Source organism: Branchiostoma lanceolatum, chromosome 2, assembly GCF_035083965.1.
Source record: "Branchiostoma lanceolatum isolate klBraLanc5 chromosome 2, klBraLanc5.hap2, whole genome shotgun sequence".
Lineage (NCBI taxonomy): Eukaryota > Metazoa > Chordata > Leptocardii > Amphioxiformes > Branchiostomatidae > Branchiostoma > Branchiostoma lanceolatum.
This window is the reverse complement of record NC_089723.1, coordinates 7,083,396-7,098,442: the sequence shown is the minus strand read 5'-3', so window position 1 is coordinate 7,098,442 and position 15,047 is coordinate 7,083,396. Positions and strand designations below refer to the sequence as shown.

Genomic DNA, 15,047 nt, shown 5'->3' with positions numbered 1-15,047 from the left:
ACTACTCACTACCAACTCGCCCCAAATTAGGGCTTATTAAACTTGGTTTTATACTGGTTTTATAGAGCAGAGAAGACAAAGAAGGAAAGAGAGACAGCAACCTTAGATTTCCTCTGATGTCCAAACTGTGGACGAGACTGTCACGCCAGGATTGGACTTCAGAGCCACATGAGAAGTTGCCGAATCCAGAGTTCTACCATCATCTGAAAAGATGGAAGGATGCCTACTAATACTGGTTTTATATGCATGAATCCTACTTCTAAATACTAGTATTACTTGTACATGTGCTAACAAAACGGTGTGACTCTAATTCAACATTTCTTTTTTGCTGAGCACGTATTTAGCAACGTACTCGGTTGGCGGACCCGGTCGGCATGTCGGCCCGCCGTGCCACCGTGTACGGCCGCTAGCTCTAGTCTCACCCGGCTAGACATACAACATGGCCCGCCGGCGCCCCTGGCATTCATCAGCGTTAAATGCGCAGAGAAGAGAAGGTTGAAATTAGAGTCACAAGGCTTTCTTAGCATGTAAAGTAATATTTAGAAGTGGGCGAGTTGGTAGTAAATTGTTGGACTTGGGGCGAGTTGACCTGTTACCCCACGGAGACTCACGACGCGACGCCCCTCCGCCAGGATGTTTGCGGCCCCAGTTGCGCTCACCCGCCCAAACTTTTCACCGGGAGGACCCGACTCCGTCCTCGACGAGGCTACTCGGGGTGGCTCGCTGGTTTAGCAGGATAGGGAACGACGGAAACTCGAGGCACCCGACAAAGCTTCAAGGGAGCTGCCGGGTCCGCCGCCAAGCCGGTCGGCATGGGCGCTCCTGGCTCTTTGCCTGCGCTGTCCAGGACGTCTGTCAGCACTCCGCCGGCCGAGCATTGATCGCAAGACCGATCGGCCGGCGTCGAGGTGTGCAGACTCGCCAAACTTCTTCCGTGCGGAGCGCTGCGACCGGTTCGACGGCGGCCACGTCCCCGCGGAATGTGCCTGGTGCCTTCGGGTCTCGCTGCGCCCGCTGTCGGACCGAGGACAAGCAATCGACCGCCACGCTGCCCCACGCCTTTCGGGGCAGGGACAGGGGCCGGGCACTGGCCCCTTCGCGTGTTGTTTCCACCGAGATGGACTGTTCCTATAGCCAGTGCGTTACAACGGCCCGCGCGTCGTCGGCGACGGGTGCGCCAGGCAGCTGCAGGGCGGCCGAAATCAGCGGCGATGTCCGGTCGCCCACCCGACCCGTCCTAAAACACGGATATAGTACAAAACCAAGAGGGACAATGAAGGTGAAGGGCCGTCCGTCGGTCCGAGGTGGGATCCTTGCCGTCGCCGCTCGCGTGGAGCCGGGCCTTGAATGCAAGTGGTAAGCAGAACTGGTGCTGCGGGATGAACCGAACGCCGGGTTAAGTAAGGCGCCCGATGCGGACGCTCATCAGGCCCCAGAAAAGGTATTGGTCGATACAGACAACAGGACGGTGGCCATGGAAGTCGGAATCCGCTAAGGAGTGTGTAACAACTCACCTGCCGAATCAACTAGCCCTGAAAATGGATGCGCCGGAGCGTCGAGTACATGCCCGGCCGTCGCGGCAGTATGCTCCGGCCGAGCCAAGCCACGACGTGTAGGAGGGCCGCCGCGTTGAGAGCCGAAACCTAGGGCGCGGGCCGCCCACGCGGGCCGCCCACGCCCGAAAGGCACATTTAATTCGCTAACGCGGAGATGGGCGCCCGGCCTCGCACCGGGTCGTCCAGTGGGCAAGGAAAGCGAACCCGGAGACGTCGGGCTGGGCCCCGGTTAAGGCCGTCGTGAGACAGGTTAGTTTTACCCTATTGATGAAGTGTTGTTGCGATGGTAATCTTGCTCAGTACGAAAAGGAACCGGCGAAGGTTCAGACATGGTTCAGGCGCTCGGTTGATGAGCCGATGGTGCGAGGCTACCATCTAAGGGGTTATGACTGAACGCCTCTAAGTCAGAATCCAGCCGAGAAAGCAACGATATGCTTGGCGCCTCCTTCGGAGTAGCCTGGTATTCAAACCTATTATAGCTCCCGAGGCGATACCGCTCTCCCGCGGGGAAAAAGTCTAGTCCGCCGGCGATGCATGTCCTTGGTGCTGAGGCCTGTCCTGAGGGAGGAGCGCCGTTCCGATGTCAGAGTCCGTGCCTGTGTGCGCTGGGCTGCCCTGGCCTGCCCGCTGCCGCCCGAAGTAGTATCGGTGCGTGGACGGTGGCCTACCTCGTTCCGATGTGCAGGTGAAGGGCGGCAGGCCTGTGAAGGCCGTACCGATGCGGTTTAAGTGCGTGGACGGTGTCCGACCCCGGTCCGATGAGCAGTTAAGGGGCGGCAGGCCCGTACAGGCCGTACCGATGCGGTTTAAGTGCGGGGACGGTGGCCGACCCCTGTCCGATGAGCAGTTAAGGGGCGGCAAGCCCGCGCAGGCCGTACCGATGCGGTGTAAGTGCGGGGACGGTGGCCGACCCCTGTCCGATGTGCAGTTAAGGGGTGGCAGGCCCGTACAGGCCGTACCGATGCGGTGTAAGTGCGGGGACGGTGTCCGACCCCGTTCCGATGTGCAGGTAAGGGACGGCAAGCCCGTGCAGGCCGTACCGATGTTAGTGCGGGGACGGTGTCCGACCCCGGTCCGATGAGCAGTTAAGGGGCGGCAGGCCCGTACAGGCCGTACCGATGCGGTGTAAGTGCGGGGACGGTGTCCGACCCCGTTCCGATGTGCAGGTAAGGGGCGGCAAGCCCGTGCAGGCCGTACCGATGTAAGTGCGGGGACGGTGTCCGACCCCGGTCCGATGAGCAGTTAAGGGGCGGCAGGCCCGTACAGGCCGTACCGATGCGGTGTAAGTGCGGGGACGGTGTCCGACCCCGTTCCGATGTGCAGTTAAGGGGCGGCAGGCCCGTGCAGGCCGTACCGATGCGGTGTAAGTGTGGGGACGGTGGCCGACGGTGGCTGACCCCGTTCCGATGTGCAGTTAAGGGCCGGCAGGCCCGTGCAGGCCGTACCGATGCGGTGTAAGTGCGGGGACGGTGTCCGACCCCGTTCCGATGTGCAGTTAAGGGGTGGCAGGCCCGTGCAGGCCGAAGGATGTACTGATGCGGTTTAAAGTGCGGGGACGGTGGCGCTCCTCCAGACCGTTGCCGGCCCGATCGAGAGGACAGCCCGCCGTATGTCCCGCCACGCCACGCCGCGGCGCTCACGCCGTGCACTCTAAATCCCACAAGGGGGAGAGGACACGCGAGAGACACCGGCAGACCGCCGAGTCCGTCGCTGCCGTAAGGTGGGATCGCGCCGTAAAAGTGGCCGCGAACCCTCGGGAGCCTGAACGCAGAATTCCCGGCCACACCTGACCGTTGCTTCCCTTCAACACCTGAGCCGTCTCGTCATGCAGGAACGTTCCCGCACTCTCATGACCGACTGTTCGCCGAGGAGGCGGACGGCCGGGTCTCCGACCACCGAGTCTGCAATGCTTACTCGCACGCAGACGGAAGGGGCAAGCCGTTGCCTTTGGGCGGGTCGCTCCTCCGAGGAGAAAGACGGACCCGGGCTTCGCCTCCACGGAGGATTGCCCCGGCGCTCGTTCCGGTCGCCCTCGGCACGGTCGTCTTCACCCGCAAGAGTGGAGGAGCTGCCGCCTTCCAAGCCGGTTGTCGATCTCGGCTGCCCTCGCCGGGAGTGGCAGCCTTGTCGGCGGGGTAACAAAACGACTGGCGAGAGAGTGTGCGATTTCTCGCCGTCATTTCCCGACCCAGTAAAAAAATGACCACTTTCTCAAGGTAGATTGAGCAACATTCTTTTCAATGAAAACCACCGCAACTTGGTCACATCGGAGGCCAGAGGCGACCTCTCCCGCCAACCGCCCACACCTTAGCCGTTCCCCGCCCGAGCCCGTCACGCCGCCACCCCCGCTACCATCGGGGCCGCCTGACACCTCACGCACCCTGATCGGTCGCCTGGCGGAGCCACGAAGCCGTCCGCGGTGGTCCGACTTAGCCGGGTGATTTGGGCAGACTCCCTGCCGAAATACCAATTTGATCAATTTCATTCAGGATCCATTTAATTCCACTTCGTTCGATTTCGTTCAATTTGATCCATTTCGTTTTATTTAATTCCATTTCGTTTATTTTCCTTCAAATTCATTCCACTTCGTTCAATTTCAGAATGAAAAATAAATCATATTTCATCAATTCGTAATAAATCTTTTTTAGTTGATATAACAAATTAAGAATCAGTGCGTGCACACTGCCTAGCCTAGAAATAGAAAAAGGTCGGTATTATAATGTAATTTAGCCAACCAGAGACGATGTCCCTCATGTCAAGATAGTGTCGAAGATGAATATCATTTTCTAATGTCCAGCCTATACTAGTACTGTAGAATGTGTAGATAGGCGAAAATATGATCACCTGTAAATCTAGTATCCAAAAAAACTTGCCAAAGACAAACACAGACATTTTCAAGCTACTTATATATATCTACGCCAATGCATTTGTAGCGCTTTACAAAAGAGAGAATGTATTGTAACAGACAGAAACGTTTAACACACAATATGTCATTGCGCCTTTTACGTCCATATCCCTATAGTCATAGTTTTTAGAATAGACTATGCTTATAAATTGCTTTGTCATTCTTGCCATACATTGTACCATGTACAACTGTCGAGGAATAAAGTTCATCCATCCACTTAATTCCATTTCGTTCGATTTTGTTCCATTTCGTACGATTTTGTACTTCCTACAGCTGTACACCCCCACTCACTCATCCTCACATAATCTGGAAATGGCAAGTGGCGCCTCTAGCTCTGCATACTGTCCTCCACGCCGTTCTGTTTGGGGCCGCACACCCCTACACACATGAAATGGTACATTCCGTCTGTCGTGGCCCGCCTGTCATGGCCCGCCTGTGATGGCCATACTACTAGCCATACTCGCCACTCGGAGACATCCCCCACTCATTTTTTTAGGCATTTGTAGACATGTCCCCGAGGCGCAAGCAGTAACGCAACCCCGCTGCTTCGCCATCTGGATCAAATTCCACGGATCTTGGGGCCCGAGTTCGATCCTAGGGTACGCTCAGCTCGGACATGTTGTAAGGCATTGCATTCGTCATTTCGGATGGTGACGTAAAGCTGGCGGCCCTGTGTATGAGGGAGCTTCAGGCGTAAGCCTCAAACCTCTGCACGTAAAAAACCCAAACACACTTATCTAGAAGAGTAGGGGTGACCCGGTGTGCTTGGCCAAAAACGCGAGCTGTAGCGAAGCCACATTGCACTACCACTAGCTGTACATGAAAAAGCATCATGCTTCACCTCAATTGAGGATGCCTGCTTTACCTTTTTTTTTACCTGGACAAAAAGAAAACCTGGCAAAATTGCCTAAAAGCATGTCCAAAACATTAGCCGGAGCCTTACTCTACACGTTTGTTATGTACTTGGAGAGTATGTAGTGTCTAGTCAACTTCCTCTCCTACTTGGAGTTGACACCCCAGTCGTATGACATGTGGCTGAGTTTGTACTTTGTGCCGACTAGAAGCTCTGACAGCTGTGATTTCTTCTCTCCTGCTGACATGTGATCATGGACCCACTGAAGTACCTACAGAGACAACAGAGTTAACAGGTTACTGTACACTACATGTTCACTGCACAAAAAGAGGCAAGATTTGAATCTGTATCTATATAGCCAGTATAACCACCCTTCAGCATATCACACTAGCTTCTGTATCCGTATCTACATTAGCCGGTATAACCGCCCTTCACCATAACACACCAGCTTCTGTATCTCTATCAGTATAGCCAGTATAACCGCCCTTCACCATAACAGACACCAGCTTCTATATCTATATTTAGAGGGTGATTATTGAGCAACCGAACAGTGACCAAAACTGGCTTTGTTTTCATTCTCATAATTAGAATATGATGCAAGATGTAAAAGCATGTTTCAGACACAAAAAAAACACAAAACGTAAAAGAATTTGTTCTTTATCTATGAATTTGACCTGACAACTGTTTGGTCGCTAAGCAGCCATTTAGCAGTTGCAGCCTCTACTGGAAAGAGGTGTATGCAATACTGTAAATGCAGAAATGTTTGCAGGGACTTTATTTTGCGGTAGGGAGGAAATGGAGTGTTCGTAGTGGTTTTCTCTGTTTGAAACAATAGTAGCGCAATGGAACAGCTTTTTGCGGTGCTTTTAAGTTTGCGGTAAAGGGTTAACCACGAAAATGTCGATCATAAAAATTTCTGCATTTACAGTACTAGTATCATGTTGTCTCTTCATTTCCTACCTCTTCATTGTGGGCACCAAAGTCCTCCTTGTACCACTTTAAGATTTTGCTGAGCATGACTTCCTTCTTCTTCATATCCACCTGTATCCCATCATCCCCCTCAAGGAATCCCTCCGCTGCAATCTTCAACTGTTTCTCAACTTCCTGAGGAGAAAACATCTGTGAGTTCTTACAGGTATATATACAAAAATGTACATGTACAGTCGTCACAACACTAAAAAAGTCCTTTATCGTCTTAAAGATGTGATTTTGGCTCAACACATGGTTTTCAAACCAAAATTTCAACACCTGATCATGAAAAAAATGAAAGACGCTGCAGAAATAAGGACTAGAAATGAATTCAACAAAAATACAGTACTGTTAAATGCAGTAAGTTTGCATGGTTTTTATTTCGCGGGAGAAAATGGAATGTTCGCTGTGGTTTTGAGTTTGCATTTGAAACAATAGTGGCGCCACAGTCATAGGTGGGCCAAAAGTTTTGCGGTAGTTTTAAGTTCCCCTGAAAGTTCACTGCAAAAACCGTGAACATAAAACCACCACAAACATTTCTGCATTTACGGTACTTTTTCTTTCAATGAGAGATTGTGCTTATTCCCACACTTCTCTCAAGAAGCTATTGATAGAGCTTTCTAGATCATTGGCTTGTGTAGGGCAAAGACAGAGACCCTGACTTCAATAAAGGCTGATTTGAGCTTCTCATTGACAAACAAACAAACAAGCAAACAAGCAAACAAACAAACAAACAAACAAACAAACAAACAAACAAACAAACAAACAAACAAACAAACAAACAAACCTGTTCAGAGTAAGTTTTAATAGGAGGACAGCTCTTTGCTCCACACACGAGTGCAAAGTGAATGAGAGGTTCTGGTTCCTCCAGTGCTACAGGCAGCCTGGGGTCGTCCTTGCCGAACGGTCGGAAGAGCTGTCCAACCCCCTTCCTGTTGGCACGTAGAACGCCGTTCTCGATGTCTTGTAGAGAGTAGATGTGACCACCAATGATGTAACTCACCACATTGAAGAACTGTTAGGGAACAAGGCATCAACAAGTTATCATAATGGTAAAGTGCTGTCACATACGAGAGGGAAGGGTACGGTTTGCAGGACATAGCTACAGAAACAAAGAAGAGCTTGTAAGCGAACTCCTGCTGTGGGCACCAACTCATGGGCACTCCTGTGTCGGGCGACCCCGACGGACCTACTGTAATTCTTGATTTGTTAAAATTCCATCATCACTAATATTTGATCACTGATATTTGAGACAGTGATATTTGTTCCAACCGTTAAAATTAAGTGCCGTGACCTACTCCATTTTCCCCAAACCGCTATATTTTCCTGCCGCTATATATATTAAAGTGATTTACAGTACATAGACCAACTTGCTGGGGATGAAGGGGTGAGGTCTGAAGATCTAGACCAACTAATGGCGGACCGTGACGCCTGGGGGGAGAGAGCAGCCTTAGTCCGGGTAAGCCGCCCGATATGATGATGCTGTCACATTTGTCGTATGATGCCGCACGATTTTGATGTTGAATTTTCAAGCAGACTGTGACAGAACCAACCAGTGACAAGGATCCAAGACAGCCTTTTCTGAAACAAGACAACTGAATTACTGTGCTAGATTGTATGAACAACTATCCCAAGAATGCCTTCAGTTTGCGATCATATGACAATTGCACGAGGTATGTGACTTGGCCCTGATAAATCTGCAAGTAAACTATAATTATCATAATGTTTCTGAAAATCAGCAAAAATTAAAGAAAATAAGTAGCATCTTTTAAACATCTTCAGATTAATTCATTCTTACTTTTGCGCATATGGAAAACATTAAAAAGGGTTTGCTGATGAAATATCTATGTTTCAACTCTTATTTTAGGTTACATTCTGCCTATACATAACTATAAAGTGTTGGGATAACACTGTACATAGCAAGTCACATATTATACAACCTCTGTAAAAATTTGGGCTTCCGAACGCCTCTGAATGGCCAGTCCGGAACGGGCTCGTTCGGTTTGAACGACTGTAGGGAGATGTTCAGTGAACGTTATTATTTGACGAACGCTTCTGAACGTCTTGAACAGTCGCAAACATCTCTGACACATGCCTGATTGGCCGATTTGAACAGTCTGTAAATGGTCGAACGGCTTCCCGAATGGTGATGTAAACGGCCTTTCCGAACCCTCAACCGAACGGCCAAGTACAATGTAAAAAGAAGAAATTGATACGAATCCTCACCTTATACCTCTGCCACAAATTGGTGGGCGGTCCCACTTTGACGTAGGCATGGATGACCAGTGCATTGTAAATATTGATGAAGAAGGCCAGTTTCTCCTCCCTGCTCAAGTCCGACACATTAACTCTCTGTAGCTGTGCAGTCAGAGTCACATACTCCTCAAAGTCTGGACTCACTCCTATACCCTTGTAGTCTACTTTCTGTGAGAAAAGAAATACTTTTTTTTTACTATTACAAGAAATCCTTTTTTTACTATAACTACAGTTACAAATGCTGAGGAACACCACTTGGGACCAATAAAATGTGGTCTATGTGGACTAGAGCTGTGTACAAATTTTAGGTCCAGGTACAGGTACATGGGTTTAGGTACAGGTCTGGACCTGAACCTGTACCTAAACTACTTGTTTGGAAAATGCTAGATTTTCAATAAGAACAAAAGCATGTTTGAACTGGTAAAAACATAATATTTGATTGTGCTAGGTATTATCTTTATGAAAACACAGTTGAAAATTTGACTCCAGCCATGCAAATGTGTTTTCTGTGCTTTAGAGTGGCTTTAGAGCACTGCCATGATGGTAATTTCATAGTAATTTTATCTGTCAAAGTGGCCATCCCCTGAGTCAGGTCCAGTACCCATACAGCAGGGTCAGGTATTTTGGACCTGTAACTAATTGATTGTACCCGGTACTGTATCGGTACAGTGTACCAGTACACAGCTCTAATGTGGACAGGTTAAGTCACTATAGACAGGATTCTTAATACTTGTGTCAATCAGAAATGCATTTGCATTAAAAGTGGTCACATTGGCCAGGTGGTCTTTATGAAGAGGTGGTCACTTGTTTGACTGTTGTTGCATCAAGGACTTTGTAAGAGGGTATGATAAGAAATATGATATTAGGTAGTACAAAAATTGCACCATGATAAATATCTTAAGGCTACCTGTCTATACTTCTTTCACATTTTCATTGGAATCTACATACATAAACTTGTATGACCAACAAACAATATCACAAACAAAAACATTAGGCCTAACATTGCTGAGGGCTACAAAAACAGCACACCTTGCCATCCTTGGACAGATGCTTGGAGTAGATTTTCAGGATGAGTTTTCTGATCACTTCACTCAGTTCACCAGCTGAAAGAAAAATAAGACTGTTATAACTTTTACTAATAAGTCAAAAGCCACATTTCTGAAGTAGTAATAGCTTTCAAGTGTATCTGCCCATTATAGCCTGTGTGACACAATATCTTGCTGTCAGGGGCTTATTGGGCTTCCTACCCTTCTGAGGCCTGACCAATACAAGGGCTGCTAGAAGTGAAATTTGTATTTATTTGGGTAACACAACTGCTAACACAACTGTGAGAAAACTTAGAATATAATGTTAAAGATGTGACTTGTAAAATATTCTTGGCAGAAATAAGACTTGTATATCTGCAGATCACATACTCTTCCCCACATGCCCTTTAAAGAAAGTAAAAGACTAACGTATTGATACAATGTGAGCTATTTAAGACTAATGCATACATGTACTTGTAGCCGGTATAACATCCCTACAGCGTAATACACCAGCTTCGCAGGCACACGGCACGGCAGCAGCTGGTTATATTACACTGAACACCCTGTCACACCTAACCTTTGCACATCTAGCTGTAAGTGTTGTTTAAAGCTATCTAGTGAGGATGCTTCTACAGAACACTGGCAATGACTTCCACTCAAATGAACCGCCCTCCTTTGTGTAACATCCTTTTGGCGATCTGATATCTTTATACAGGAAGTTTTTGTCTCATTCCTGGTGCTTTTGGTGATTTGTTTGGCATATTTTCGGTTCAATTTGAGTTGCAACTTTTTGGCCAATTAGTCGTTTATTGCGATCATAGGCTTTGCGTATATGGGGTTCGATAAACAATGGTGTTTATTGAATGGAAAACAGTTTGGGATTTCACAATCCTTTGCAGTTGGCCGGTTTTTGCAACAAGGTGTATTGCAATTAACTGGTTTCTACCGTATAAGCTTAGCCCTTACCTGGTCTAGGTTGACACTCAGCAGTCACACCTGCATTCAGGGCGCTCTCGGAGTCATCCTCCAGTAGTCTGTAGAACAGCACCTCATCCTTGAACTTGTGATCATCTGTCACATGGTGTCCGAACCCTCGCTTCACAAGCTTCTGTCCCATGTCAACAGCTTCTTCCCTTTCTGTAAAAAAGGCACGGTGCTTTCATCACTTTTACAAACTTTATGTGCTACACAAACCTACTTCTAATCTGAACAAGTTGCTACAAAAAGTCCTGGGCTAATGGCCTCTTACCTCCCCAAGCTTTTAAATATCAATTCTAGGTTTACTTATTCTGTATCTGTATCTGTATCTATATAGCCGGTATAACCGCCATTAGGCGTAACACACCAGCTTCGCAGGCACGCGGCGCGGCAGCAGCTGGTCATATTACACCGAACGGTCTGTTACACCTAGTCTTTGCATATCTGACTGCAACCGTTCTTTAAAGCTACTTAGTGAGGAAGCTCCTACAGTACTTGATGACAATAAGTTCCATTCTACTATCATAATGGTTCTCGGGAAATACGAATTATTGTGACATTTTGGCATACATGTAAACTCAATATTGTTTGATTCATTCTTAAAGTTTGTAATATTATGAACGTTTCAATGTATGGCGTTATTCATATGCGAATATTCTATTGTATGTTAGATGGCCTGTGTATTGCTGTGTTGCAATTTTGATAAAATAATTAAAGAATAAAAATGTGCTAAATAGTACCATCTGGAAGAGCGTATGACGGGATACACCATGGCAACATCGAGTTATAATAATGTACTCCAATAGTGCAATATTGCCGCGAAGTGAACCAAGGAGGTTAAGTCAAACTATCAAAAACTACACAAACTGAGAAATTATCTAAAAGATAATGAAATCTCAAGTTAGAATACCTAATCCTTTGTTCTTGACCAACCAGTCCACAAACTCTCTGCCCACGAAACAGTTCTTGTATGTCCTGAGGTTGTACATCCTGTCCTTGATGAGTCCTGATTCCTTCAGCTCCCGTACCAGCATGGCGTACTCATCAGGCTCGCAGTGGAACCCTACCGCAACTGGGGTGGAACACATGGCAACAAAATGGTATTAAAGTACACACTACAAGCCATAAACTAGTGCTGCGTACCGGTAATGTGTACCGGTACTGTACCGTAAAAATTGATTAGGTACAGGTCCAAAATACCGGATCATAAAGTACCGGATCATAAAGTACCGGTACCGTACCGATACAAGTTTACACCTTGAAGTATGTGCTTATTTTGTGACTAATCTCCTGACCTCATGGCCTCATGCAACACCAAATGTGACCAAAGTGACACCTTGGAACAGCGTAACTAATATGTAACAGATCATTCAGGCAGGCCGGGAGTTTTGATAACAAGGCCAAGGGAGTTTGGCGGTAGGAAACCTAGTTATGTTCTTTGAATATAGATACAGACAAGTTGAAAACGGTTTATTCATGTTTCTGTCATGTTCAGAAGTTCAGAAAAACACATTTAATTTTTCAAACCCTTCAGGTACAGGTACAGGTCCGGACCTGTACATGTACCTAAACCTCTGTACCTGTACCTGATGTTATGTTTAGGTACGCAGCACTAGTTCTGACCTTACCTTCGTCATCTTCAGCTGTGAGTGGATCAGGTGGAACAGGTGCATCAGGTGGGGGTTCCTTCTGTTGTACCTCTGTAATCAGCTCCTGAAGTTGTTCCTCACTCTGGAAAATAGAATGCCAGAACTAGCCATGAATATTGAAAATTATTAATTTGTCTTGTGGTTTTTGTGATTAAAAAATTTGTGACATAGTGAAAAAAAAAATCATAAAACAAAGTCATAAATATGAAATATTATTGGCTAGTGGCATCAAGGCAGAATAAAATAGAAGCAAACCAAAATATTGTCACATTAGCAATTATCAATTCTGTGAAAAAAAAGACTAATCGGCAATAAAAGTTATCTATTACCTTTCTCCTTTTACAAGCAATGAATATTGAATAATGATTTTTCTCATATCATAACTAAATCAATCTTCTAGCAATTGTTAACAGCCCCCTGATAGAGAAAGATTGTTAAACACAGGCTGTTTTTTCTCCCAGAAGAAAAACAACAACAACTGCTACCATCATTTTCTTAATCTCCAAGCAGATCTAATGGTTGCAAAGACTGTATCCAACTGACAGAAGAAGTTTTTATTGCTAAGGTTGCAATAAAAACTTCTTCTGCCAGTTGGATACGGTCTTCGCAACCATTAGATCTGCTTGGAGATTACATTTTCTAACAGACGTACCAGTTTCTGTAACTCTTCGTTGCCCCCGACATGGATGGCGTTGAAGAAGATCTGTGGGACGGTGTTCTTTCCAGTTCTCGTTCGCACATCTTCTCGACTCTAAGGTATAGATGATACAATATTTTTCTTACATTACATGCTGTCTGGGACTTGTATCAACAAAGAAACATGATACAGCAAAACCTGTACATAATGACTACCTCACTTTTTGGTGGTACCCTATAATTAGATAGTTTTTCCTATTGATTCAAGCATTAATGAAAAGTTTATTGCAAATTCCTGCCCGTAGGCTAATTGCAAGTACATGTACATGTACATTTAATGATTAAGAGTCCTGTCTGTAGTGACCACCTGTCCACATAGACCAGATTACATCGTTTCCCTGAGTGGTCTTCTTGGGCAGTTTTGCCTGTACCTTACAAAGTATCAAACTTTAAGACATTCGGGTTCATTTCCCTGAGCAGTTTACTTGTAATCTTGGTACAATTTAGTTCAGACTTCATTTTTATCAATATCTTATATAGAGGAATGAGACAGCAGAAAAGCAGCTATTCAAAAGTAACACAAGTGATTTGATAGAACAATGAGTTTTCAACCGGATCAACCATTTCAAGCACATTAGCAGCGAATGAAAACATAATGGTGTGGGAGGGTCCCATAGAATAGAGCTATTTGAAGCCAGGGTTCAGTAATTAACACAACAGGATGTAAGTTTGTGAATGGAAACACCACCTTAAGTCTATTTTGATACTAGGAAATGTGAATGCAAGTCATTGTCTACCATGGCTGTGCAAAATTTGGGAACCAAGACTATCACTGTTGGTACAACAAGCCTTTTAAGGCAACCTGAAACATGAAATCGTGTTTGTTCAATTATAAAGTGCTTTTCTATTTGCTCAGAATTCATTTTAATGTTCTTTGGGCTGTTATTGAAAAAAGGTGGAGCAGACAACAACTGGGGTGGGTGTGTCTGAGACTGAAAAAGGGGGGCCCAAAGTGGGGGTATAATGTTATAATGTGTAAAAACCCAAGCACGGCTTGGGAAACCAACGCGCAAACCACTAGGCTAACAGGTCCAGACCAGTTAGACTGGTCAGTTTAGTGGAGGTTGATCCCCACTGTTACAAATGCAAAAAGAAAAGTGAGGTTCAAGCTGGTCTTCTCCACCATTTTTCTTGAGCTTTTTATAGCCTCATAAATTGTACTAACTACTGTTTGTTAACGTTTTGTGTAACACCCTGGTGTCGACAACAACCACAACAACATTATCTTGCCTGGCCTTGTTAATCTGCAAGGGATAATTTAATTAACGGATTAGTGACAACGACAACTGGTTTAAGTGATAAATTACACGCACACGTCTGTTTGGAGTCAAATGGTTACTGCAACAACAAAGTCTAGCCTCCTTTGCAGGCGTATCTGCTTGGAGCTCGTAACCGCTCCAAGCAGATACGGTCCCCTAACCCTAGCAGATACTCTTTCCCCCAAGCAGATACGGTCCCGATTAGTTAAAAATCTCAAATCAGTGCTCCCCAAAAAAATAAACGCAGGTGCTGCCCGGGAAGCCTGCAAAGGGGGTTAAACAAAGTCTAGGATCTAAGCTGGTAGCGTTAACTTAATATTTACAGTCGATAAAATTATGACAACAAATAAGCTAGTTCGGAGTTGCTACTACGCATGTGCAGTGTCAAAGGTGAAGGCCCCGAGCGCGTATACAGTGCTCGCCTGGACATTGTCTAGATTTGCATAACAACTGTCTAGATTTACATAACAACGCCCGACTGGCTTTGTTGACGTCTGGGGGGCCTTCACCTTTGACACTGCACATGCGTAGTAACAACTCCGAACTAGCTTATTATAACCATTTGTCACCTGAGGATACTTATCCAGTGAGACGTCGGTGTAAGGTAGACCCAGCTGTTCTAAGAGGTTTTTAGCGCGGATACAATGTGGGCACCCCACGATCGAGTACACCAACACTCTACCCTTCAGTTCCATTGTAAAATAGCGTTGACTAGCAGTCAGAAAATGCCGATAATAACTCAGAAGTTGTCGTGTTCGGTTTAACTTCAATGATACACTCCACATAATTGGGCCGTTCCAAAAAGGGGGGGGTGGTGACACATTAATCTGTATTCCCCATCGGTTCTGCTGTCCTGACTACTTCAACCCCCTAAGTCATGTAGTCCTAAAAATTTAAACTC

The 15,047-nt window shown here is 46.3% G+C and overlaps 1 protein-coding gene across 1 annotated transcript; it reads right to left on the bottom strand.

Annotated features, from left to right (window-relative positions):
* Positions 1 to 3,997: 3,997 nt before the first annotated feature.
* On the bottom strand, positions 3,998 to 14,926 carry LOC136427301 (uncharacterized). Its single transcript, XM_066416113.1, has 10 exons — positions 14,716 to 14,926; positions 12,844 to 12,942; positions 12,171 to 12,273; positions 11,453 to 11,614; positions 10,531 to 10,701; positions 9,569 to 9,642; positions 8,510 to 8,707; positions 7,071 to 7,298; positions 6,275 to 6,418; positions 3,998 to 5,585 (listed from the first exon to the last, which is right to left on the bottom strand). The coding sequence occupies exons 1-10, from the start codon at positions 14,839 to 14,841 to the stop codon at positions 5,460 to 5,462; spliced, it is 1,431 nt and encodes a 476-aa protein (XP_066272210.1). The 5' UTR covers positions 14,842 to 14,926; the 3' UTR covers positions 3,998 to 5,459.
* Positions 14,927 to 15,047: the final 121 nt, after the last annotated feature.

Coding starts and splice junctions, on each gene's coding strand:
- LOC136427301 (XM_066416113.1), bottom strand. CDS start 14,841: ATGGAACTGAAGGGTAGAGTGTTGGTGTACTCGATCGTGGGGTGCCCA. Junction 8,708..9,568: donor ATCTGTCCAAGGATGGCAAG/GTGTGCTGTTTT, acceptor CTTTTCTCACAG/AAAGTAGACTACAAGGGTAT. Junction 7,299..8,509: donor ATTTGTGGCAGAGGTATAAG/GTGAGGATTCGT, acceptor GTTCCCTAACAG/TTCTTCAATGTGGTGAGTTA.